The sequence below is a fragment of the Arvicanthis niloticus genome, chromosome 22 (genome assembly GCF_011762505.2).
Source record: "Arvicanthis niloticus isolate mArvNil1 chromosome 22, mArvNil1.pat.X, whole genome shotgun sequence".
In the NCBI taxonomy this organism is placed as follows: domain Eukaryota; kingdom Metazoa; phylum Chordata; class Mammalia; order Rodentia; family Muridae; genus Arvicanthis; species Arvicanthis niloticus.
Window position 1 is genome coordinate 50,330,881 of NC_133429.1, and position 24,619 is coordinate 50,355,499.

At 46.7% G+C, this 24,619-nt stretch overlaps 2 protein-coding genes across 6 annotated transcripts in view; both read right to left on the reverse strand.

The window, feature by feature from the left end:
• Positions 1-4,751: 4,751 nt before the first annotated feature.
• Positions 4,752-6,485, reverse strand: Rps26 (ribosomal protein S26). The gene is made up of 4 exons (XM_076920659.1): positions 6,331-6,485; positions 5,917-6,094; positions 5,063-5,193; positions 4,752-4,857 (listed from the first exon to the last, which is right to left on the reverse strand). Exons 1-4 carry the CDS (start codon positions 6,331-6,333, stop codon positions 4,822-4,824), a joined length of 348 nt encoding a protein of 115 aa, XP_076776774.1. The 5' UTR covers positions 6,334-6,485; the 3' UTR covers positions 4,752-4,821.
• Positions 6,486-10,388: 3,903 nt separating this feature from the next.
• Positions 10,389-24,619, reverse strand: part of Ikzf4 (IKAROS family zinc finger 4) — a 36,311-nt gene continuing 22,080 nt past the window's right edge. For 2 of the 5 annotated variants that reach the window (XM_076920662.1, XM_076920665.1), the window contains 6 exons: positions 21,523-21,627; positions 19,974-20,234; positions 19,221-19,388; positions 15,986-16,135; positions 15,217-15,348; positions 10,389-14,287 (listed from right to left, as the gene is read on the reverse strand). In XM_076920662.1, the coding sequence (XP_076776777.1) occupies positions 13,524-14,287; positions 15,217-15,348; positions 15,986-16,135; positions 19,221-19,388; positions 19,974-20,234; positions 21,523-21,627 (1,580 nt within the window). In that variant the 3' untranslated portion in view covers positions 10,389-13,523. Of the gene's footprint in view, positions 14,288-15,216; positions 15,349-15,985; positions 16,136-19,220; positions 19,389-19,973; positions 20,235-21,522; positions 21,628-22,868; positions 24,525-24,619 lie in introns of those variants that run through there. The other 3 variants (XM_076920664.1, XM_076920660.1, XM_076920663.1) reach the window with 3 other exon arrangements.

Genomic DNA, 24,619 nt, shown 5'->3' on the forward strand with positions numbered 1-24,619 from the left:
CAATAATCCCCCACCCAAAACTGTTCAGCATGACCACCTTGTCAAAGTTATTTTGGCTTTTCTATTTCCATTCTAGTTCCTAAATAAGGACATGGAGACCTTACATTTATAATCACCTTCAGCACTACAGCTGGGTAGATACTGAGGCATTCTAACCCAAGTATGCTGGCCTGGCCTGCTTCCCAGCCACGTGGCTGCCCTCTTAGTCTTGCCCTGGCTGCTTCTGCTCCATTGGTGTCTTCATGTCCCCTGGAGCCCCGCACCAGCCATGCGGCAGACATAGAATAGTGTAAACAGGTTAAATACTTTGCAAGCTAGTCAAGGAACAAGCTTAGCTTAAGGTGTAGGCATTTATTAATAAATAATAAGCTTCTGAGAACTGGGACTTGGGTGGAGAAGCCTGCGGCCACATCGCCCACCTGTTATGACTAATTGCTTTTTTGGCTTCTGTAACTTGCTTACACAGATACTCAAAAGATTTTTTGAGACGGGGTGTGGCCGTGTAGACCAGGCTGGCCTCAAACTCAGAAATCCACTTGCTTCTGCCTCCTAAATGCCTGGGATAAGTGTCATGTGCCACCACTGCCTGGCTAAAGGTTGTTTTGAGTTAACCTAACCACTTAACTTGGGAGAACAGACCAGCTTTGGTTTGTTTGTTTTTTAAAGATTTATTTATTTAATGTATGAGTACACTGTATCTGTCTTCAGACACACCAGAAGAGGGTATTAGATCCCATTACAGATGGTTGTGAGCCACCATGTGGTTGCTGGGAATTGAACTCAGGACCTCTGGAAGAGCAGTCAGTGCTCTTAAATTCTGAGGCATCTCTCCAGCTACCCCCATTTTAAGATTAAAAGACCAGTTTTTACTTGCTTCCATAGACATTAAAGGTCTTCTTATTGGCCCTCTCTGCCCCCCCCCCCTTTTTTTTTTTTTTGGAGACAGGGTTTCTCTGTATAGCCCTGGCTGTCCTGGAACTCACTCTGTAGACCAGGCTGGCCTGGAACTCAGAAATCCACCTGCCTCTGCCTCCGAAGTGCTGGGATTAAAGTGCTGGGATTAAACCGCCCTGGCTCATTTTCCCCTTTCAAAAACCTTTCCCAACACCCCTCCTTCATGGTATGCCTGAGACTGAACTTTAAAGCTGTCACCCTACAGAGTGAGTTCCAGGACACCCAGGACTACACAGAGAAACCCTGTCTTGAAAAACGAAAAACAAAACAAAACAAAAACAAAACTGTCACCCTGCTAGAAGCTAATCAATAAATCTTTGGATTATAATTGAGTCTCTTCCAGGGGTCACAAACTCTGTAACACATTAAATGGAAATACCCTCATCCCTGATAGCAAGAATAAACTTCGGGAGGCAGCAAGATGGCTCAATAGGTGAGGGTTAGATCAGGCCTGATGAACATACACAGTAGAAAAATGTAATAGAAAATTTAAAGGGGAGGGGCAGAAAAGATGACTAAGACTTGTTCCCAGCATCCATATGATGGTTCACAACTATCCAGAACTCCAGTTCCAGGAGATGCCTCTCTTCTGACCTCTGTACACACATGGCACACAAACATATATGCAGGCAAAATACTCATACACAGAAAATTGAAAAACGTTTAGGAGGGCCAGCTGTGGTAGATTCATGCTCATTCCAACCTGAACCATGCCTCCTAGGCCTGGTTGGCCATAGGCTTGGTCACATCTGTGGCACTCTTTTGGAGGCCTTTGGGAACTGGGAACCTTAGGAGGCAGCTTGACTAGAAGTAGGTCATTAGTGAGGAATGCAAGCACTATTGGTTCCAACTAGTTAACAAGTTTATTTACTTAGTAATTGGGAGAGGGTCTCAAGTACTTCAGGCTGGCTGGTCTTGAACTATGGAGCTGAGGATAACCTTGAAATGCCAACCTTCACCTCTCAAGTGTTGGAATTACAGGTGTGTACTAGACCTGGATTATGCTACATGAACACTAAGTGTGCTAGTTGGTTTTATGTCAACCTGACACAAGGTGTCATTTGAGAAGAGGGAATTTCAGCAGAGAAAACGCCCCCATCAGATTGGCCTGCAGTGCATTTTTTTTGAAACTGATGATTGATTCAGGAAGGCCCCTGGGCTGGAGGTCCTGGAAGCTGAAAGCAAGTAGGGCTGAACAAGCAAGCCTTGGGGAGCAAGCCAGGAAGCACAGCTCCAGTCTCTGCTTCCTAGCGACTTTCCTCAGTAATGGACTGGAAACTAGAAGATGAAATAAACTGTTTTCTACCCAGATTCCCATCGGGCATAGTGTTGTCATAGCAAAAGGAACCCTGAGACAGCAGGCAAACACCAACTGAAGGATAGCCCCACCCTCCAGCTAATTTAAAAAAGCAACAGATTTTGGTGTAACTGGCTATGAACTACTGATTTTCTAGCTTCAAAGTGCTAGGATTACAGATATGTGCAGTCACACCCAGCTCCTGCTTCATCTTGTCCACTGCAATAAATATAAGACTGTTATATGTATCTCTGGCATCTTGACTTCCATCATACCTTCCTGGTCAGGGGGATTTTCCCTTAAATTGTTTCTGCTGGGTACTTTGCTCAGGCAGGTTAGAGAAAATTAACACAGCATACAAGAGGCCCCAAATTCAATCCCCAGCACTACGTAAAAATGTTCACATTAAAAAAAAGAAAAGCTAGGACTGGAGACATGGCTCAACAATTCAAAGAGCAGTTAAGAGCTCCTTCAGAGGCCCCAGGTTTGTTACAGCTCTCCAGAGTCCTGTTCCAGGGTATCCCAACACCCTCTTCTGGCCTCTATGAGCACTGCATACACATGGGGTATAATAAAACAATTTGAAAACAAGCTAACTGTGCAAACTAAAGGATGACATTATAGTGATAGGCAATGAATACTTTCTCATACACACTAGTTCTGGGGTACACAAGAGGGAAAATCTAGCATTAGGGTGTATGCAAAGGCAGTCCAGGACCCCAGCAGTCTACACCTCAGCTGAACATCAGTCTACAATTAGAGCCAAAGGCCCCAATTGCCTTGAACACTTAGTGTGGACACCTCAGAAGCAAATTAGATAGGACTCGTGGCTAGAGCAAGATCTTCCTCAACAATGTCCATTAAAAAGCAACAAACAAAACCTAGTGGAAACACTTGTAGTAGGTTAAGCAGAGTGGGCTGTTGGCTTTGACGTTCATCTGAAGCAAGCTGGAGATTGCTCAGGGCACATACTGCTTACCAAGGACCCTACTTCAAATCCCAGCTATCATACAACTATCAGCTCCATGATCCAACATCCCTGGCCTCCACAGGCACCAGCACCTGGTCCACACATTTTAAAACACAGAACTTCAATGCAGCATTGGCCTGTAGTCTCATTCTGATAGCTTGTAACTTCCCCTTAAGTTAGGTGATGGATGCCTGAAACCTAGGCGCCCTTCCTAGAGGTGGAAACTTGATATTCCTAACAAGTAATGAGATGGGTTAAATAACTTTAGAGCCTGAAGTTGTTTGAACTCCCCAAATACTCAAGTTAGCAGGTACAACAGCTTTGGATTATCAAAGTAAAAACAATTGCTAAACCATTTTAGAATCTTGATCCCCCAGAATTGGGAGTTAATAGTTGTAAGGTGCAAGGAACCAAAACCAGGTCTTTTAAGCAGCCAGTGCTTTTTAATCATCTCTGGAGTCTCCCATTAACCATCTATAAATGCACCACAGGTGTGCCTAGAGACCAAAACACTGGAACCCTTGAAGCAAGGTTAGGAATGCATGTAAAGCCACCTCGTGGGCACTCACACTGGATGGAAGATAAAGGTACTTGGTACCAAGCCTGATGTTTGTAGTTTGATCTCAGACCCATAGTGGGTGAGCCGACCCCTGCAACTTGTCCTCCAACACCACCTCAGGTACTCCAAGAGCTGCCCCTTATCAACAAGAAAAAAACTGATTTCCAAGAGGCAAAGATCTTGGAAGATGTAGGGGTTCATGCAACTCTAGCAACAAAACTGCCAAGACCAGCCCAGGCTAGACCTTACTTTAAACCTAAAAATAGAGGGGGCTCAATTAAAACGCAGGCAACCTTGTCATTCATGTAGACTCAGACCTAGAATTCTTTCAACTTAGATTTTCTATCAGTCAACAGCTTTGCCTTCAACTTGGATTAAAGGTTTTACAAAGAGGATCGCACCAGGACCTTGAAATACTGTCCTCTCTTGCTCCTGTATTCCCTGGATACACATTTACAAATCTTTTAGCCCAAGTTACCAACTGGTTCAGCTTTCAGATAAAGGTTCAGTGGCCAACTTAGCCAGAGATGGTCAACACACATACTCTGGGCACTGAGTTCAAAGCCAGCAAGACATGAAAGCATGAGACCAGGTCTCAAAGCAAAAAAAAAAAAAAAAAAAAGGCTTAGAACTTTAACATCCTATGATCAAATTATAGTCTGTATGGCTGGGGACCAGTGAGTGCCCTGAACTAGAATAAACAGAAACCCTGGTATGGATATTCCCAGAATATGGAAATCTTGGATTACAATCTTACAAGGATCCAGTTGATCCACAACCCCTGCCCCCCGGCTTGCTGAGGGAGTGGGGGTGAGGTGGCAGAAACAAGATCCATGGAGGTCACTGCATGCAGAGAATATCTTTAAACAAAACAAAACAAAAAAAAGGTGTACAGAGCCTGAAACACCAAGTTCTGCACTATGGCCTCTGAAGTGCACAGAGACTTGACACAGACACACTCAAATGCTACATAAAGTAGAACTTCCGTTTTATTTTTCCCAAAGCATCCTTCCTTTTGCCTTTATGAAAGAAACCACCTCTTTACATGGGCTTTGGTGGAGGTCGTGGTGCAGCACCCTGAAAAACAAAGAGATGAGCTGAATTAGAAATAAGGTATTAAAGTCTGCTGTGTTGGTCTATGTAATTCCAGCACTCCAGAGGCAGAAGCTAAGTCCTGGGTCAGCTAAGACCAGTGAGACTTCATTAAAAAAACACACCAAACCCACATAGATCACTTCTTGGGTAAGAAAGACTGTGTCTCAAGTTAAAATAATTTACTTACAGCAGGTCTGAATCGTGGTGGAGGAGTTCGGTCCTTCCGGGCTTCACGAGATCGATTCCTGACGACTTTGCTGTGAATGGCACAGCTCACGCAGTAATGCAACTTGACATAGAGCTTGGGAAGCACGTAAGCTGAGAATCAGAGAAGCAATTTAGATATATGTCTTTGTGTGTGTATCTCTTATTCTATTGGTCAGAATTACCCTAACCTTTAAGCATGTACAGTTTTACTGATAAAAAATACCCAATGCAAACCAAACAGGGAAACCAAGACCACACCCAACATACATTAAGAATTCAACTCTTGGGGTACAGATTGACACTCAAAACCAGAGTGGGCCACACAACAGGAGAATAAATCAAGTTGGGAGTCTAACTTTGCCGGCAGGTTCCATGGTTACTTGCCATTCTTATTAAGAAAAACAAAGCAAAAAACAAAAAACAAAAACAACAACAAAAAAAAAAACCCCAGCCAGGTGCTGGGGTGAATGCCTTTAATCCCAGCACTAGGGAGGCAATACAGTGAGTCCCAGGACAGCCAAAAACAAGTCATAAACTGCCCACACCCTGACTTATATACAGTTCAGTCTTCGCCCGTTTTAACTCAAGAATTACTATGCTTTTTCAGGTCTCTCTCCCCATTTTTTTTAGTATTCTCCTTAACAGTCAGTCAGTCACAGGGATGGGATGCAGGCAGGGTTTGCTACCATGCATGAGCCTCAATCTTTATCCCAAAAGAAAAACCAAAGCCTGTTTACTAAGCTACAAAAGGTACCCTCTCCCCAAACTTAAAACAAGTCAAATACACCTTCTCACTCTTCGTCCCTATACTATTTAGGGCTGTGGCTCACTTACCGTCGAATACGCTTGCTTCAGATATGTCCCTGACAGCAGCGGCTTCTACAATGTTCCGAATGACAAACTTCTTAATGGCCTTATCCTTGGGCACGCACCGGGCGCAGTTTGTGCAGCGAATTGGCTGCACATGGCCGCGGCCCTTTTTGGCACGACCGTTGTTTCTTCTTTTTTTGGTCTGAGAATGAAAAAAGACGCTATTGGAAAGGGGGTAAGACTTCAGCCCTTTCTGGTGGGCCGCAGCCCGCAGCCCCGACAGAGACCCATATAAGCTCCCAGGCAGGTCAAGTCCGGGCTGGACGGACTATTTGTCACTTCCTCCTCCAAGGCTCTGACTCTCAAGTCCCTAGGATCCGAGAATCTACTTCTCACCCAGTCCTCAGGCCCGCGCACCCACCACGCGGCGATACTCACCATCTTGGAGCCAAGACTCGAAAGAGGATCCGGCGCCTCTCCGGACACTCTTATATAGTACGAGATCCCTACGCTCACGGGGGCGGGGAACCTCAGAGATCTGTAGTTCTATTTACTCTCTAGCAACTATTGTACTCGAATTTACCTAATTATTTAAAGTTGCCTATGAAATGTAGGGTTGTGATGAGTCCCTGGAAATTGTCTATAACGAAAAGTACCAGTGGGACTATTTAATCAACCGGCGGAAGACTAAAATGTTATACTCTACGAACCAGGAAGTGATTCTAAGGCTCTATAACATCCGGTTTACGTTAGCTCCAGAGCGGAAGTTAGCCAGATTCGGACGCACACTCCCTATTGTAGGAGGCCAAAAGAGAAGCATTGTGGGAGTTGTAGTATGACTTGGAGAGGTCTCGCTAGCACGAAGTAGACGGACTAAAGGCGGCGCTACACCACCGTAAGACGCCATGATTCGTTTCTTTGAAATGTGTATTCTCTAGATGTAGGAATTAGAAATAGAAAACCTGGGAGAAACAAACCATTTTGTAAATTCGTCTTTCCAAATGGAAGCTTCAAATGAGACAAATGTTTTGTTGATGGAACTATTTGGGGGTTTGTTTGAACCACCTTTAAATTTTTTTTTCCCCAAAAAAGTGTTTCTCTCATGGAACTTGCTCTTTAGACCAGGTTGGCCTTGGACTTAGAGATCTACCTGCCACTGGCTCGCGAGTGTTGGCATTAGGCCATCACGCTGGGCTTGAACCACCATTTTATTTCTAGACCCTGTTAACAAAGGTGAAGCACTGTAGTTAATACGTGTTATATGTACCAACCCAATTTAACTGAGCAAGTCTATCAGATAGTTATTCTCACTTTATTTTAAAACATAGTCATGTAGTCCAGGTTGACCTGGAACTCATTTGGTAGCCAAGTGTGACCTTGAATTTCTTCTTGAGTCTACCTTCCAAGTGCTGGAATTCCAGGCAACCCAAAGTCATGCTTGGGGTAAAGACGCTAATCCTACAACCTAGAGGACTGGATTTCTATCTCCAGAACTCATGTAAAACTTTGTTGGCTGAGTGACACACATCTGTAATCTGAGGACTGCTGTGTGGAGGTGGAAGGCTGAGATGGGAAGCTCACAGGACAGCTTATCTGAGGTAGAAACAAAAAAAAGATGGTATCTCACTTAGGTGATGACTGGAACTGGAGTTTGAAAGTTGTTATCTGACCTCCACACACTTGCTGTGGCATGCATACAATTTGTTTTGTTTTTATTTTCCATATATATATATATATATATATTCCCAAATGTTGTATATGTACACCACATGCATGATGCCTGGTGATCAGAAAGGTCAGAAGCACTCATCCAGTCTCCTGGGACTAGAGTTACAGAGGTTGTGAACCACTCTGTGGGTGCTGGGAATGGTACCCAGGTCCTCTGCAAGACTAACAAGGGTTCAGACCTCTCAGCCATCTCTCCAGTCCCAGGAATATTTTTGAGTGAGACTTGAATCTGAGAAGCTTCTGAATAGCTAAAGCAACAAACAACCAGGTAAATAGGAAACCTACAGGATGGGAGAGAGAATCTTTTCCACTCACACACCTGACAGAGGTTTAATATCCAGAATATACAAATGACTCACAAAACAAGGAGTCCAAATAAACAATGACCCATAGGAAAAAATGGGTCTGGAACCTGAATAAAAGAAGAAAAAAAGCCAGAGTTTTGTGGTTTTTTTTTTTTTTTTTTTTTTTTTTTTTGGTTTTTTTAGCAGAGTTTCTCTGAAACTCACTCGGTAGACCAGGCTGGCCTCGAACTCAGAGGTCCGCCTGCCTCTACCTCCCAAGTGCCCGGCACTTTTTAGGTTTTTCAAGACAGAGTTTCTCTGTGTAGTCCTAAATGTCCTGGATCCTATTCTGTAGACTAAGCGGCTCTCAAACTCAGAGATCTGCCCGCCTCTGCCTCCCTAGTGGGCTGAGAAATATCTTAAAAGAAAAAGGTTCACCTCTAGCTATTAGGGAAATGAAAATCAAAGAAAAATCAGAACACCTTTGCAATTTTATCTTACTCCTGTCAGAATGGCAAAGATCAATGGAGCAACTGACATGAAATGACAGAGCGGAGAGAATGGGGAGACGCACTCACTGTTGGTGGGGTTAGCAATCTGGTACAGCCACTATGGAAATCAGTGTGGAGAACTTCCAAGAGAGAAATCTATCACATAGATACCAGCCATACCTCTCCTTGGCATGTGCCAGAGAGACTCAACATCCTACTCTGCAGATACGTGCTCAGACATGCTCATTGCTGCTCTATTCACAACAGCCAGGAAATGGAACAGCCTAAAATGTCCTACAACTGACGAATGGGTAGTGAAAATGTGGTTCATATATACTATGGGATGCTGTTCAGCTGTAAACACACACACACACACACACACACACACACACACACATCTATCTCTATCTCTATCTCTATCTCTATCTCTATCTCTATCTATATCTATATCTATATCTATATCTATATCTATATATCTCCCAGCACTTGGGAGGCAGAGGCAGGCGGATTTCTGAGTTCGAGGCTAGTCTGGTCTACAGAGTGAGTTCCAGGACAGCCAGGGCTATACAGAGAAACCCTGTCTTGAAAAACCAAAAAAAAAAAAAAAAAAAAAAAAAAAAAGAAGAAGAAGAAGAAGAAGAAGAAGAAAGACCCAGAGACCCCTGAGTTGGAACTGACCTGAATGCTTCTTCCTTAAGGTCTAGCTTTTGTGATACCAGAGGGCACCATGCCAGCTTCCAAAGGAGGGAGTCAACCTACAGTTGACTCAGCTATGATGCCTGTGAGCTACATCAATGACCAGCATGGCATAATAACCCTAAGGTGCAGTAGTGGCACTCATATTTTGACAGTAACCAACAACTCTCTAGTTGGACTTAAAAACCAGTCAGTAAGAGGGAGACCATGGAAGGCTACCTACCTACCCAGTGCTAGTGAAGTCATGGCTACTGGAGGGGAAGCTACAACTTCTAATTTACCATGCCAGCATAATCCCTAGCAGCAATCTGTAAACAGCTGTCTTTATACCTACAGATAAGTGTAGATCTCACCCCTCATCAAGGAAACTTCTCTTTGCAACAGATGGAGTACCACTACAGACAACCACAACCAATCAAAATGCAGAATTGTGGAGCACAGTCCCAACGGATACACTTCTGTACCTGAGGCTCAGAGAGCATTGCAGAAGGGGGGCAAAAGTCTGTAAGAGCCAGAGCATCAGGGAGTTTACTGTGAGAGTGTGTCTCCTTGCAACGTCAGAAACTACACCCACATAACCTTACCAATATGACTGTCCAAATGTGGGCTGAACAAGGATGATACCAAAGAACACATCAAATTGGATGGGGAAAAGCCCATGGGGCCTCAGTCCTACACAAAGAACTATAGGCAACTGGTGAAAGCTGGGGGCAAAGCAAGAGAAGTGGTTCTCCCAGGGGAAGAGCACATCAACTGGTTATCCCATGGCACATGGTAAACACTGAAGCATACATACTGGCAGCATTATACAGACTGAACAGGCTATATCTAGGAATATGTATGTATGTTATATACATATATACATATGTACAACAATAATAATACAATATCATTATATTATTATAATAAGAATGAGAAAAAAAAAGACCTTGAATTTGAAAGAACTGGGGCTAAGGTATATGGAGGAAAGAAAGGGAGAAATGTTATAATCAAAGTATAATCTAAAAAAATTAAAAGAATAATAGAGGCTAGTCACAGTGGCCCACACTTTTAATTCCAGAATTTAGGATGCAGAAGCAGGTAGATTTTTGTGAGTTCCAGGCTAGCCAGGCTACAAAGAGAGACACCCTGCCTTGAAGAAAAAAAATCTGTTCTGCTAGACCAACAACTTAGTAGTCTTATCTGGTTTCCTCTCAGTCTTGGACTTGTCTAAGCCTTGAACAGAGAAACAGTTGATATGAAGTCTGCTTCCCTCCCAGAAGGAAAACAAGGGAAAGGGAGTCTCCAAGAACAAACAGGGTGTTAAATTACTCATGTTTATTTATAACAGACCTTCAGCCAGTACAGTACAAAACTTACAGTAGTATTTCTCCATTACACAAATATTTACTTACATATATTACATATACAAAATGCTTTGCAGTAAGTCTCAAAAGTTGGTTTAACTCCCTTTGAGAAAGGAGAAAAACTCTTTAAAAAGAGGGAAGGGGAGGATAGGTCAGGAACCAGAGGAAGAGAGACGAGATCAAGGGGCAAAGGTCAAAGGGGACACTGAACAGGCTACAGAGGAACCCTGGGGAGAAGGACAGGTGGTATTGCACTTGCTTCTGTGTTTATTCTATTTTTGATTTTCATAATTTCTGATTAAAAATATATATATATTATGTACACAAGGAAAGAAGCTGCCAGAAGTATTATAAAATTCTACCTGCAGCTTGGACACTGACACTCACACACACACACACACACACACACACACACACACACACACACAGGTCTGGAAAAGTGAAAAGTGTCTATTTAGAAATTCTCTCCCTTCCCCCCACTTTTTTGTGGTGTTGTTTTTGAAGAGTAATAAAAAAAGAGAACACCTCTTTTCTCTGTGTGGGTTTTGGCATTTTGTTTGCTGTTGTTTTCTTCTTTTACTTTTTTTGTTTTTTTTTTTTTTTTGTTTGTTTGTTTTTTATGCAAAAGGATTTGGGAGAGAGCATGAGGATGTTTGAGGTTCCAGAGCTGGAAGGCTCTAAAAAGTAGCATTTTGTACCTAAGACCCTGGTTAAAGTGCAGTGGTGGGCAGGAGAGAGACGCAATGCCCCCTCCTCCCTAGCACCTGGTCTTGTCCCTTCCACCTCTGCTCTCATGGGCATTAGCATAGCCTCGAGGAACCTAGTCCTCCGTGTTCCTGGGAGGTCACAGGTGCTAAGGCTGACTAAACAAAGGGAGGGGTGGGCCACTCTAAGGCTTTAATGCCTCCGAGGAACTAGTCCTTCTGAGGTATCCTCACAGAAGAGGTGGGAGCAGGTCTAATGGAAAGAGACTCAACAACCAGCATAGTTCTGGAGAAGCCCAGACAGTAACCTCAGCTGTGCTGCCAGCCCACGAAGGAATTTGTGCCAAGGTTCTGTTGTGAAGACCCTTCCCTTTTCTCAGGACCACTTCTTTCAGAGCTCAAACCCCGTTGGTTCTCTGCCTTTGGCAGCACCTGCTTATTGCTACATTGTCAGGGAAGGTGAACAGCCCCGCAAAGCTTCTCTCCCCCAGTCTGGTCCTTTCTGGAAGCCATGCCATGCAGAAGGAAGAAGAGAAGAAAGTGGCTTTCACCCCCACCACCCTTCTTGTGATAGGGGAAAGTAGACTCTCTTCAGAGTGCTTAAGAGCCCCAGTCCCAGGATCTGATCTAGCCCACACTTTATCATGCCTCTCAACGTCCCTAACAGGGAGTGAGGAAAGTAGGGAGAGGCAAGAGATAAAGAAAGGGCATGTGGAAAGGAAGATGGACGGAAGGGAAGAGAAAGGGAGGGGTAAGACCAAGACTATAACTTATGAGGTGTTGTGTTTGTGTTCTTTTCTTTCTTTTTTTTTTTTTTTTTTTTTTTTATTTTGTTATTTTTGTTTAAATTTATAAAAACAGCCTTTGGTTTGAATCTCAAAGAAGCAGAGAGTGGGATGGTTGTGGCCCTGGCAGGGAACTCTATTATAGAGAGAGACTTCCACGTGCAATGGAGCTAGGCCTCCTCCTGCATGGTCTCACAAATCCTCGATTATCTGAATAGCCAGAGTGTCTGTGGCTGCCAGAGAAGACTGCCTCTCCTGCCCTGTGTCTGGAGCTAAGTATGGAAGGGCAGTGGAGGTGACTCCCAGTTGTGTCCGTCCCATTCTTGCTGGGACAAGGGTGGGATGGTTGACGGGCACGTACGTGTCATTCATCCTGGGACAATTTTTGGTTATACTGAAAACTGGCAGAGAGAAGAGAGACATCCCTTTCTCCCTACCATTGATTATAACAGGGCCCAGGAGCCTGTGAAGGAGACGGTGAGTCCTGCTGGAAGGGAGAGGAAAGGCAGTGTGACTGATGGGGTTGAGAGACCCCTGGTCATTGAGCAGCAACCCACTGGTTTCTCATAAGATGGGGACAGAAGGAGTCCCTGAGAGCCTAGGAAGGTCACTGGAGTGAAAGAGTCTGAGAGGTGGAGGAGAGAGTTCTACCCATCCCCTTTCCCATGCCCTGGTTCTCAGCTAGGTACCTGCAGCTCTGGGTGTGTCAGGGAGAGGGTTGCAGGCCTAGCCTTAGCCCCTGAGAAGATAAAATGGGGGCATTCCAGGAGAGAAAAGCCACCACTGACAGGAGTGGCAAGTTGAGACCAGAGTGGTGTTGAGGGGTGAGCCAGGGAGAGGGAAGGGTGGTATCACATCCTAGAGGGAGGTCCTGAATGTGTCTTTAGGGAGCTCAGATTCCCAGGTGAGGTCAAGAGGACCCTCAGTCCACAGTGCCTGGGGAGAGTTTCTACAGCCCCTCCTACCTGCAAATGAGGAAATTCTTCATTCATTTAAGAATAGTGCAAGCTGCCTAAAGTGAGTGGGCACGAGAGGTATGGAGTGCCAGGTTGACGGGTCCCAGAGAGGAGATAATAATGCCACAGAGCTAAGGTGGGGCCATTGGGAGGTATCAGCATCAAAAGTGAAGGGTCAGATAAATAAGGATGAAGATTAAAGCAAGAAGCTCAGCATCTCTTAGCACAGAGAGGAGCTTCCAACCCCTGGAGCTGTCGGAGATTATGGGATCCACAAAAAATTTAAAAAAATAAAATAAATTAAAAAAAAATCTAGGCTTAGAGCAGAAGGAAGTCATGGGCAGAAGAGTGAAGGAGTGGCCAGAGATTGCAGTAAATTTTCAAAGGCCAAGGAAACATTAACTAAAAAGCAAATGTGCCGGGGAGAGAGGTTAGAAGGAGAAATATAAGCAAGAGACTTGTCTCATCGCAATGCTCAAATTGGTCAGGGTGGAAGGGAACAGGCAAAGATGGTCAGAGTCCAGTGTGAAGTGAGGCGGCCAGTGGATGGAGCTACAACGCAAAACTCCTTAGGGTATAACAGGAATTGGGCTAGACACCTGTGGGTGGGGCAGTGGGGTGGAGGTGGGGCTGAGAGCAGGCTAGCCCACCTTATGTTCCCCCCGGACGATGTGGGAAGAGAACTCATACCGATCCTGGCTGTGATAACCACAGATGTTACACTCAAAAGGGTCTCTGAAGCCATGGCAGCCCATGTGGATGGTGAACATGACGTGGTCCAGAAAGAGGATGCGGCAGTGTTCACACTTAAAGGCCTTCACGGGCTCACCACTCTCACCCACCACCCGAAGCACTTCCTTGGAGGGGCCTGGGGTGCCCCGCAGTAACCCCTCCTGTGGTTTGGGGTCCTCTTTGGCATAGGCGGGACTGTGCCGGCCCACCACTATTGTGGGAGGAGGTTGAGGTGGGGGACCCTGAGGGAGGGATACCACCCCACCAATCCGGTCTTCATGGTTGCTCTCTGTATCTGTGGAATCCTGGCAGCCATTGCTGGGGGATGCCCCAGGATCAGTCAGAGAACCTCGGGCCCGATAAAGGAGGGGACCTCCGTCTCCCAGGTCCTCGGGTCCCTCACCTGCTTCTCGGGACCCTGGAAGCTCCAGTCGGCTGGGGATGGGCTGCATTTGGGTGTACACAGAGCTGATGACAGGTGTGAGTTCTGAGATGCAGTTGGTAGGTGGCAAGCGGAGGGGACGCAGATGCTCTGTGCCCACAAAGGCTAGAGACCCTCCAAAACCAGGCTCTAGGCCATGGTGTGCCACCAACTCCACGTCCTTTTCATAGCCACCGCTGGGGTTCACATCATAGGGAAGGTCTGAGAGGCTGAAACGCATCTGCTTTTCACCTGAGGAGGATCAGATCTTTGGCGTTGGGTTTGAAGAACCCTAATTCTTTGATTTCTAACCCAAGAACCTAAATATGACAGTATCCTTATCATCGCTATTAATTAGTTTGGGGGACCCACCCCAGGGCTTCACATGTGCTAAGCATACATTCTCCCACTGAACTATGGCTAAAGCCCCAGGTGACTTCATCTACTTTCCCTGAGTGTCAGGCCCTGGGCAGGCTGTAGTCCTAGAGTAAGGCCTCACTATGAAGTCATCACAATCAAATGTTTCAGATCCTCAGAGAGATGTCATTTGCGGGACAAGGAACCACAAGTTGGCTTCCTCTCACTGACTCTAAGACCAGCCCATGTAGACTGAAGTCCTTGTCATCTTCAAAGGGTGGAAAAGCCAGAGCCCCCGTTGAGACCTCAATACACAACTCTCAACTCTCTCTTTTATGTGTGTTTTGAGTATATGTATGTGTGCGCATGTGTGCACATTCATCACTGTGCTTGTACATGTACATATTAGCGGAGGGCAGAGGACCACCAGCCACCATCAGGATCTATCATGGGCCTGGAGTTCACCAGGTAGGCTAGGCCGTCTGCTCAGTGGACCCCAGGGCACACTCTTCTTTCTCCGCCTCCCCAGCACTAGGATTACAAACACAAGCCACCAAACCTGGCGTTCTTAGGTAGGTTCTGGGTGATGAAGACTCTGGTTCTCATACTTTCCTTTTACAGACTGTGCTATTCTCCCAACTTTCCTGAAGCATGAATTCCCTCTCCATCCACTCCCATCTGAGTGCACATTCTGAGCACCACAGGGACCACTTGGCTTGTTTTTTACCCCCTAAATCAAATCTCCAGACCCAAGTCTCTCTAGTCTAATGGCAATCAAAACCGTGATGTATTAGAGCTACCTCCTTTCCAACAGGAACTCTTACCTACAAACTTCTGTGGGGTGGAGCGCTTGCGTTTGGTGAGGCTGTTGGCCAAACGATCAATGAAAGTTGGCCGCTCCGTCGATGGGTGCAGCATTGAGTCAGGTACCATCTCCAGGTCACGGATTTCATCACCTGGAGGGGAGGGGCAGGTGGAGCTGCTGAGTAAGGGTGGCATTGGCCCAGCAGCCTTTGTCTGGAGAAAACCAAGCCAGTTAGCACTCAAGGAAGGTTACACCTGCAAAACTGGGCTTGCTCTTGCTCTCTCTCTCTCTCTCTTCCTCTTCTAGCTCCCTCTTGTTCGTTCTGACTTTTTTTTTCTTTTTCTTTATCTGTTTTATATTTTCGAGACAGGATCCCACTGTGCAGCCCTGGCTGGCTTTGAACTCACTGTGTAGATAGACTAGCTGGCCTTGAACTCACAGAGATTCACCTGTCTCTGCTTTCTAAGTGTTGGGATTAAAGGACTGTATCATCATTGGGTCTTTACCTTAAGCTCATTCCAGAAACACTTTAGACCATTTGCTGACAACCATATACGTCTAACCCCTTTGCCCTCTATTCTTTATGCCTTCTCTTCTGCTAGTCTGAGAGTATATAGACCCAAACTTCCTCTATGTATTGACCCATCCCAGAGCTGTGCTGGCCACTCATGGGGTGCATAGGAATGGATGCTTGGAAGGTTCCCTGTGGGAAGAGGTGCTCGAATCACCCTTGCCTGAACTCCTGGCCCTACCCTCAGCCTCCCTACAGGTACGACCCACAGCCCCACCTGGCTGGCCAGCCAAAGCTTGGGCATCAGTGCTGAGACTCTGTAGGTAGTTGTGGCACCTCTCCTTGTGCTCCTCCAGGGTACTTTGCTGTTTGTAGCTCCGGCCACAGTAGTTGCACTTGTAAGGTTTGCCCACAGTGGGAGAGGAGACTGTGGAGGAGAGAGCAGAGGCAGCATGAGAGTAACTTCTCCCTCCCTGTACCTGGTGCTGAAGAGCTGTGCAGGAGCAACTGCATAGTGGCGTGCACTTGATTTTTTTTTTTAATTGTCTTCCCTTCCCCAACTCGACTTACAACAAAGAAAAGGTGAACTAAATCTGAGGAAGCATTGGACAACGTACAGTTAAGGGAAGAGACCCCGTGGCACACTGCTTTAGGCTGGTCGTGACTGCTTTAGGCTGGTGTGGGATCCTAAAGGCTCTGTCTGGCTGCTTCTCAAAGGAAGTGAAGACATGAGGACTTAGCAGGGGAGCTTCCTTGCTAAGTGCACAGGCCCCACCCCAGGATCTCAGAGTCTGGGGCTCAGATTGTGGTTTAACCTTTCTGGGTGGCAGGCAAGTGTAATGGCTGTTTATCAGACAAGGGGACTTTTTGCTTGCAAGCACTCTGCTTTGGTTGGAGGGAAACTGGTGGGCTGAAGCAACCAAAAGGGCAGCCCCGAGCCCTGCCTATGCAGGAGGAGCAGAGCTGGTTAGCCCCTATTTATATATAAATATATATGTTTTTACCTCCATCCCTTGTCTGGTTTTACTGATCTTTTTCTTTCTCTGTCACTATACTGAGGTACTGCGCCCCCCCCCCCAGCCCCACACTGAGGAGAAAAAGAGACAGAGCAAAAGAATAGAGAAGATGAAGGAAAAGAAAAAGGAGTTTGTGTTTATTTTTGTTGTGCTATAAAGCTCTAAAGAAAAAAATGGGAAAACAGATTGGTAACTTGTTTAAACACAACCCTTGGGAGGAGATTTTGTGTGTGTGTGTGAGGGAGGAGAGGAGGAAGCTCAGAGGAACAAGGTATATTTGTGTTTATTTGTGTTTATTGCTACCGTTGAGCAGTGTGGCAGCATAGGCATTGCTAGGAGATTGGTAATTATTATTCAGCCCCACATGTCTCTGTTGGGTACATCTAAATTGACCTTTGCCACGCCGCTCTTCATCCGTAAATGACATGTTTAAGAGATAAAATGAGCCCCAGGTCCCTCTCCACCCAGGACCCTTGGGGTTTGACATGTTGGGAGAGGATTCTCTAGCCCTTTATTTTTTACAATGTGAATTACAGCAGGAAGCATCTCACAGAGGTGGGACCCACACTTAAGTCTGCTTTCCCCCTTAATCTCCTATGGAACAGTATTCGAAATCTATTCCAGTTGACCTTGTTAAGGGTTTGTGTGGTTGCAGGGCCTTGTAGTGAATATCTTTAATCCCAGCACTTGGGAGGCAGACCCAGTTACATCTCCGTGAGTCTGAAGCCAACCTGGTCTACATGGCAAGTTTTGTGCTTGCTATCCAGAGCTAAATAGTGAGACCCTTTCTCAAGAAGAAAAATCTGGCATTCTGGGGGTCAAGCTATCCTTGTTCTGGGGAGGCACCTTTCCCTCAGAAAAAGGAGCATGTATTTGGCCATGGGATCTTGATGAAGGCCAACTAGGCTATAGTCCAAAGCATCAGTTTCCTTGTTAAACAAATGGGGGCCTTTGGGCTGGGGCTGTAGCTTATTTAGTAGCGTACTTGCTCTGTGTGTGTGTGTGTGTGTGTGTGTGTGTGTCTATATGTCTATATGTATATATGCAAGTATATGTATATGTCTGTCTGTATGTGTGCATATGTGTGTGAATGTGTATGTATGTGTGGGTGTATGTGTGTGACGCCTTAGGTTTGACCCCCAGCTGCTCATATGTATCCCTTCCAACCCAGTGTTCATGAGATAGAGAAGGAGGACCAGGATCAGAACGTGAAGGTCATCCTTGGCTACACAGGGAATTTGAGATCAGCTTGTGATACATGAGACCCCCCTGTCTCAAAAAGTGATGTGTCTGCTGGGAAAGGGGCATTTCCATCTAGATTTTTTTCCCCCCTCAACTCTCTTGCCTGCATCTGAAATTCTCATGATCACAGAAGGTTTCACAAGATAAATTCTCTATAGATTATAAAGCGTAAGTCAGTGATAATCAGAGAGACAAAGAGGTCCCCAGTTTGGAACAAGGCTGGATGAGGAGGGAGAAGGATACACTACAGTGCCTCATTGTGCCCCTAAGTCCTACCTAGTGGGGTTAAGGAAAAGAAAAAAGCCCAGGAAAGATTCTGAGGACAGACAGCACTAATTCTCCCCTCTCCTCACTCTCCTCAACCCTCAGATCCCCTCTTCCTTGTCAACTCGAGTCTCTGGATCTGGCCTCTTCTCCAATCTGGCCAAGAGTTCAAAAACTTGGTAAAATATTTAGAAAGCACCATTTCACCAGTTCCTTCACAGATACTACCTCAAAATCTTTCACTTATTTTTGTTATTTTGAGGCAGGGTCTCATATAGCCCAGGATGACTGAATACATGACTTTCTTGCCCCCATCTCTCTGGTACTGGGAGACAGCCACACCCAGCTTCAGAGCGTCTTGAGTGGACTACTGCCTTGCGGCTACAGTTCTCCAGCAGTGTTCCAGACACTGACCCCTGAGTTCTCTGTGGACTTGCTCTTGCCTATGAAAAAATTACCACTCCTGGGGATGCAGAGCAGAAATGAGATGGTGTTTTCCTGTTTGGTCCTAGTTCCTGTCCTTCCAGCTCTGGAAGCCTGTAAGTTTATAGGAACCATTAGAAGTAGAGGGGAGGACATGCAGTGATTGTCCAAGACCTCTGTCTAGTATTTCGGGAGTAGCAGTCGGGTAAATATGGTGGCAGGGGTAGGTCCTGATGCAAAGGAGAATGGGGAGAGAGCCTCCCATGGGGCTCAGAATTAGAGGTGATGGGCCATTCTAGTGTTTAAAGATGAAGGTCTGAGAGAACATTAAACCATGCTCTTTTTGCTTCATGGGACAGAATGTGGCAGTAAAAAACCCCAGTGAAGATTCCCACAAGTTCCTCATAGAGCCTGCTGCCCAAATCAGCACGGCAGGGCCCTGTCTGCTCTGTCAGTGCTCTCTGCTCCTCAGTGACAGACATATTATCCCTCTCCAGAGAAAAGTGTTGAAGCACCATTTTCTGCACATGCTGGGTACCTCTTTGTTCCTGCTGGTCAGTCACTGACCTGAGTGTGTTCGGAGGTGGCCAGTGAGTGCATCACGCCGGCGGCAGGCATAGTTGCAGAAGGGGCATTTGAAGGGCTTCTCTCCCGAGTGCAGTTTGATGTGGCGCAGCAGATTCCCCTTCTGTGTGAAGGAGGCACCGCACTGATTGCAGTGGAAGGGCCTCTCCCCTACAGGTGAAAGAATAGGTCCCAGAAGATCCGGCATGAGGGATGTGGAAGAGCGGAGGGAAAGCTTCCTGAGCACAGTCTGGAGGGGCAGCGGATGCCACACATACCAGGCCTATGTTATAGAGGTCACCTGAGGGCCCTTTCACCCTGGACACCATGAGGCCTTACATATGTACACACCCCACCACGGATTTACACTGAAGCGTCAAGAATCCTTCTAGAGGGCCCAGTCCCACTCTCTCTACATCCTGAGAAAAGTAGCAGTAGCTTTTCTTTGTCACAATGGCTGAGAAAAAGGGCCAGGTAGTTACAGACATTCCGAAGGGCTTCTATCCCTTTCTCTCTTTTGTCATCTAGGAAACATGCTCCGATTGACCCTTCCATTTCTGAGCACTTTTCCCTCCCCCCTCCCCCCTCCCCCCTCCCCCTCCCCCCTCCCCCCTCCCCCTACCTTCCACCCCCTCACTCTCTAGTGGGTCTCTTCAGCCTCGTCCCTACCGGAGTCCTAGTACGGCTCTGCCTCCCAGCCCCACCCCGATCGACCCCCACCCAGAGCTCTCCCATGAGGCCCTTGGGCTTACTCACCAGTGTGGCTGCGCTTGTGGACCATGAGCACGTTGGGTCCGATACAGACCATGCCACAGACATCGCACTTGAGCTTGCCGTTGGGTAGCCGGATGCCACCAGGGGAGTGAGGCTCTGGCCCGCTCCCATCGCAGTAGCCCAAGGGCTCTGACAATGAGTCCTCCACAATCACACTGTCATCCTTATCCAAGAGCCGTTCATCTGGCCCCAGCAGTCTGCTCGACTCCTCATCGCTGTACATCTCCACCTTGATGGAGTTGGCTGGGGGACGGGGGGGATGGATGTTTAGAATACAGACAAAGGGGCAACCATTCCCAGGGACAAATGACACTGTTATGGTCCAACAGAGAGGCTTAGGAGCGTCAGGAGGGACAACAGCCTATTTATTATCTCAGGTGAGGATCTCAGAGTCTCATCTGAACTGAAAGCAATGGGGTGCGCATGCGCTGTCTTCAGTCACTGGGAAGAAGAAGGTGGCTGCAGAGGAGCCTTTGCCTGCACTCTTTTGTCACTAAGAACGATGTTTGGTTGGGTGTGGCGTCACGCGTCTCTAATCCCAGCACTTGGGAGGCAGAGCCAGTTGTATATCTGTAAGTTTATGGTCAGCCTGGTCTACATAGTGAATTCCAGGTCAGCTAGGTCTACACAGAAAGATCCTGTCTTTAAAAAAAAAAAAGAAAGAAAGAAAAGAAAAAAGAAAGAAGGAAGGAAGGAAGGAAGAAGGAAGGAAGGAAGGAAGGAAGGAAGGAAGGAAGGAAGGAAGATGCCTGGGTTTGTCCTGGGCAGGAATCCAGTAAGTAACAGAGACTAGAAAAATAGACCTGGGGAGACTGAAGGGGCAAGAAGGCTAAAAGCAGCCTAACACTGGGAGACAGGTATCCTTATCCTCCCTGTGAGAGGAACCCCCACGCCTCTGCCCAGCAACCTGAGGGGACGTGGGGGAGGAGCTTTGGCACTAGCTCTGACCTACATTCCTGGCTATTTCAACCATTTAGAGAATGTCACAGATCTAGAGCCAGCTGGGGAGGGGCATTCGGGGGACCCTGTCTGGTACAAGAAGTGAAGTGCGGTGGAGGTGGTAAAGTCCTGATACTGCTACTGTGCCTTTTCTGCCTCTCTCTCTACCCCAATGACCGTTTCTGTCTTCTGGAACCTTTATTCCCCCTGCCTGCCCGCCTCAAGACAGGGGTTTCTCTGTGTAGCCCTGGCTGTTCTGGAACTCGCTCTGTAGATCGGGCTGGGTTTGATTTTACTGACATCTACCTCCCGAGTGCTGGGACTAAAGGCATGTGTCAACATGCCTGGCTGGAACCTTTATCTTAATGTCACCCATACACCTTTTAATTTTTCCTCAGGCTGGTGTTAGCCATTCATTCTAACTGCACGCTACAAGAGCTCTAGGTTCTGGACTCCTTCCCGCCCTGAGAGTCTCTGAGCAGGAACCAAAAGGAGATGGTGCGGAAATGGTGGCCAGGGGAAGGCAAACTGAAAGCCAAATAAAAGAAACGGGGCTGACTAGCGCCAGGAGTGGGTAGAGGGTCGCACTTACCACTGAGTGAGCGGCTGGGCGAAGAGTGTTGGCTGTTTGGGGTGCTCACCGAGGGCCCCACTGGGGCCCCAAGGAACTCCTTCTCCAGAGATGAGTCCCCGCTACCTTGGAGGAGAGAATGGATGGCAGGTAAAGCTTGGGCTGAAGCCAGCTATAGTCCACTACCTAATGTTTAAGAAAAACTTCAGTTAAATATCATAAACATTTGTTCTATAGCCCCGTGCAAGGCAGGCTAAATGTTGAGCACCCTACCTTGTGCCCCAGCAGCCGGGTGTCCCTTCCTGACTCTGACTTCCGTGAGCTCAGCAGCCTACCCTACCTTTATCTATGCTTGAGGAGAAGAGCATCACCCACTGCCTAACTCTGCAGGAAACAGGCCCAGGGCTGGGCGGGCCAGGGTAGAACAGAAAACAGGGATCTGAGAAGGTGGTAAGGGATATTTTTACCTACTGCTCTCTCTGGAGCTCCCAATAGCAGCTTTGGAATCTGTAGGAGAGGAATCTGGAACTGTCCGGGATCTATTGATAATAGTAGTAGCAATGATAGCAGCTAATTTACTGATTACTGATTACTGGATGCTTGTATCAGGCGTGAGTCTGTGTGTTGGAATATCTCCTTTAAGCTTCACAATCACCTTATAAAATAGGTGCTGCAATATTATTATCATTATCATTATTTGATTAGGATACACAAAAGATGTTATATTACTTGTCTAAACTGGTAGTGGCTGAGTTGGGGGCAGGATCATGAACAAGATAAGTGCCAAGTCCCTTGCCACTGCTTGGCCAGTCAGGAATCACTACTTCAGTGGGGGTAAGGTAGGCTCATTAAACTTTCTAAATTCAGTCAGACTTTGAAGACTGTGGAAGCTTTCTAGCTGATCTGAGTCCAATCATGTTTACATTTGATGTTTCCTTGACAGCTAAATATCAGTTACTCTAAACGTGTTGATTTCAACTTGTTGGCCAAATACTTTGTAAAAATGCTTTTTAAAATTCCATTAAAAAAAAAAATCCAATAACATACCTGAAAACACGAGTGTCTTCAGAAATTCCCCCTCCCCATAGCCTTCTGCACATATATAGGAATGAAATCAAAACACATGTAGATAAACGCACAGACATGGATCACACATGTAGATACACATAAAGAGAACCTACCTAATGGAATAAACATCACAGTTGTCTACATTATCTATCTGCTAACATGAACATGCATGGGTTTATGCAAAAAGGCCTAAACATGGAAGAGAGAGAGAGAGGAGAGAGAAAGAGACCCTAAAATTCATCCCTAAAGTTCACCTAGGTTAGTATTTTACCCAGTTTCCCAGCTATGCACATACTTACTTTCACAAAATAAAGATTCCATTATAAAATGGTTGGAGTCCTGGGCCTGAGGCAAGAAATCCGGAGCACACCCTCCTGAGAGCTCCCTCTCCAGCTTTGATTAGTGGGAAGAAAACAACCACTCAGGACTTTGGGACCATTTCCCATCACAGCCTGTCCTAAAGTCCTGTTCCCCGTTCTATCCCTCAGAAGCCCGAGGAACCCTGTTCTCCATCTATAGAGAAAGCCTTATGGCTTGAATCTGATTTCCTGTATGCTGAGGCTCCTTAGGTGAGCAACGGTTTTCTTAAGAAGTTGCCTTAAGTCAGCACCAGACACAAATCATGATGTGAGTGGCGCAGGACCATTAAGACTTGTAGATTCAGGTGCCCTTTCAACTGAGTTTACTGAGGTTCAAAGACTAGATAGGCTGAAAAAAGCTAGGTAAACTCGCAGTCCTCCTGCCTCAGCCTTTGAAGTACTAGGATTGTGTGCATGCACCACACCCAGCTTCTTATTTCTTTCGAAGGTTAGTGTTGACCTACTCCAAATCACCCAGTGTTAGTAAGAAGGGACTTGCTGATCCTAAAATGAGTGAGCTTCTTGGAAATCAGGTCCCAGACTCCTGGAGCTGAGGCTGCCTCTAAGACTAGGAACTAGCTTTCTTGGAGACAATATTCTTAAAGGGAAGCTTAGGGACATCGAGGGGAAAGCATTCTTTGTGGATCTCCCAATGAAGGGCTGGAAACAGGAGAGAAAGCAGGAGCCTCGAGGCGCACCAGTAAATCCAGAGGCTCTTTGATGCTGCTGTCATCCCTAGGATAAAGGCAAGAGGGAAAACACACTCAAGTCTACTTTCATGGCACTAAAATCTAAGAAGGAATCTGTGTCAAAGGCCAGAGGGTCTTTGTGGGGCTCCAGGGACTTAGACTTCTAGCTTGAGGCTGACAGGGACAAAAGTCAGATTTGGGAAACTCATCAGTTCCCCTCTCAGCCTCGGAAACCCCAGTGAGGGAATTTCAAATGCCTGGGACTTCCAAGAAATCTCAGACTGTCAAAGCCAAGAATTAAGGCTGCTCTCAGGTATCAGAGACATTTTCTTGGTCAAAGCCATCGTAGATTGGCTGAACCTCCAGGGAGCAAGGCTGAATCGTGAGGTCCACAGCAAAGCAACTAGGAGGTGGAGAAAGGGCAGAAAGGCGGGGAAGGGATGGGGAGCAGTCACGCTAAGCTGAGCGGTCTCACACACTGAAGGAGACCAACCCTCTCCTGGATCCCTTGAGTGGTTGCCTCTGGGGAATAGCCTGGAGCTCTGCAAGCCTCTGCACTTCTCTGCAAGGGATCTCTTTCTCCAGCCTTCTCTTCTTGACCATGGGCTCCAGGTGGCAAGATGCTAGTCTGCATGAGCAAAGAAAGACTGCCATGCCCGGCTCTATTGTGGGCAGGAGGCTGAGGCCCCTCACCCGTCGGTTCCAGGCTGAAGCCTCTGCTGTCAGAGCTCTTCTTCGTATCTCACGTCTTTCTACTATCCATTCCCACCCAGGCCTGTTTCGGCATTCCACCCCTGGCTGCTCTACCTCTGTCCCCAAGGCCTAATCAAGATGTCACCACAAGCTCCCACTGTCCAAGTCACCGTCTTCGCTTAGCAACACCAAGCACCCTTTCCCATCCTCCCCAAGTGTAAGGAGGAACGCCCCCTCCCCCGCTACACACACAGCCCCCATCCTCTCCCTCTCCTCAGGCTTGGGAGTTGTTACTGAATTGGCTCCCTA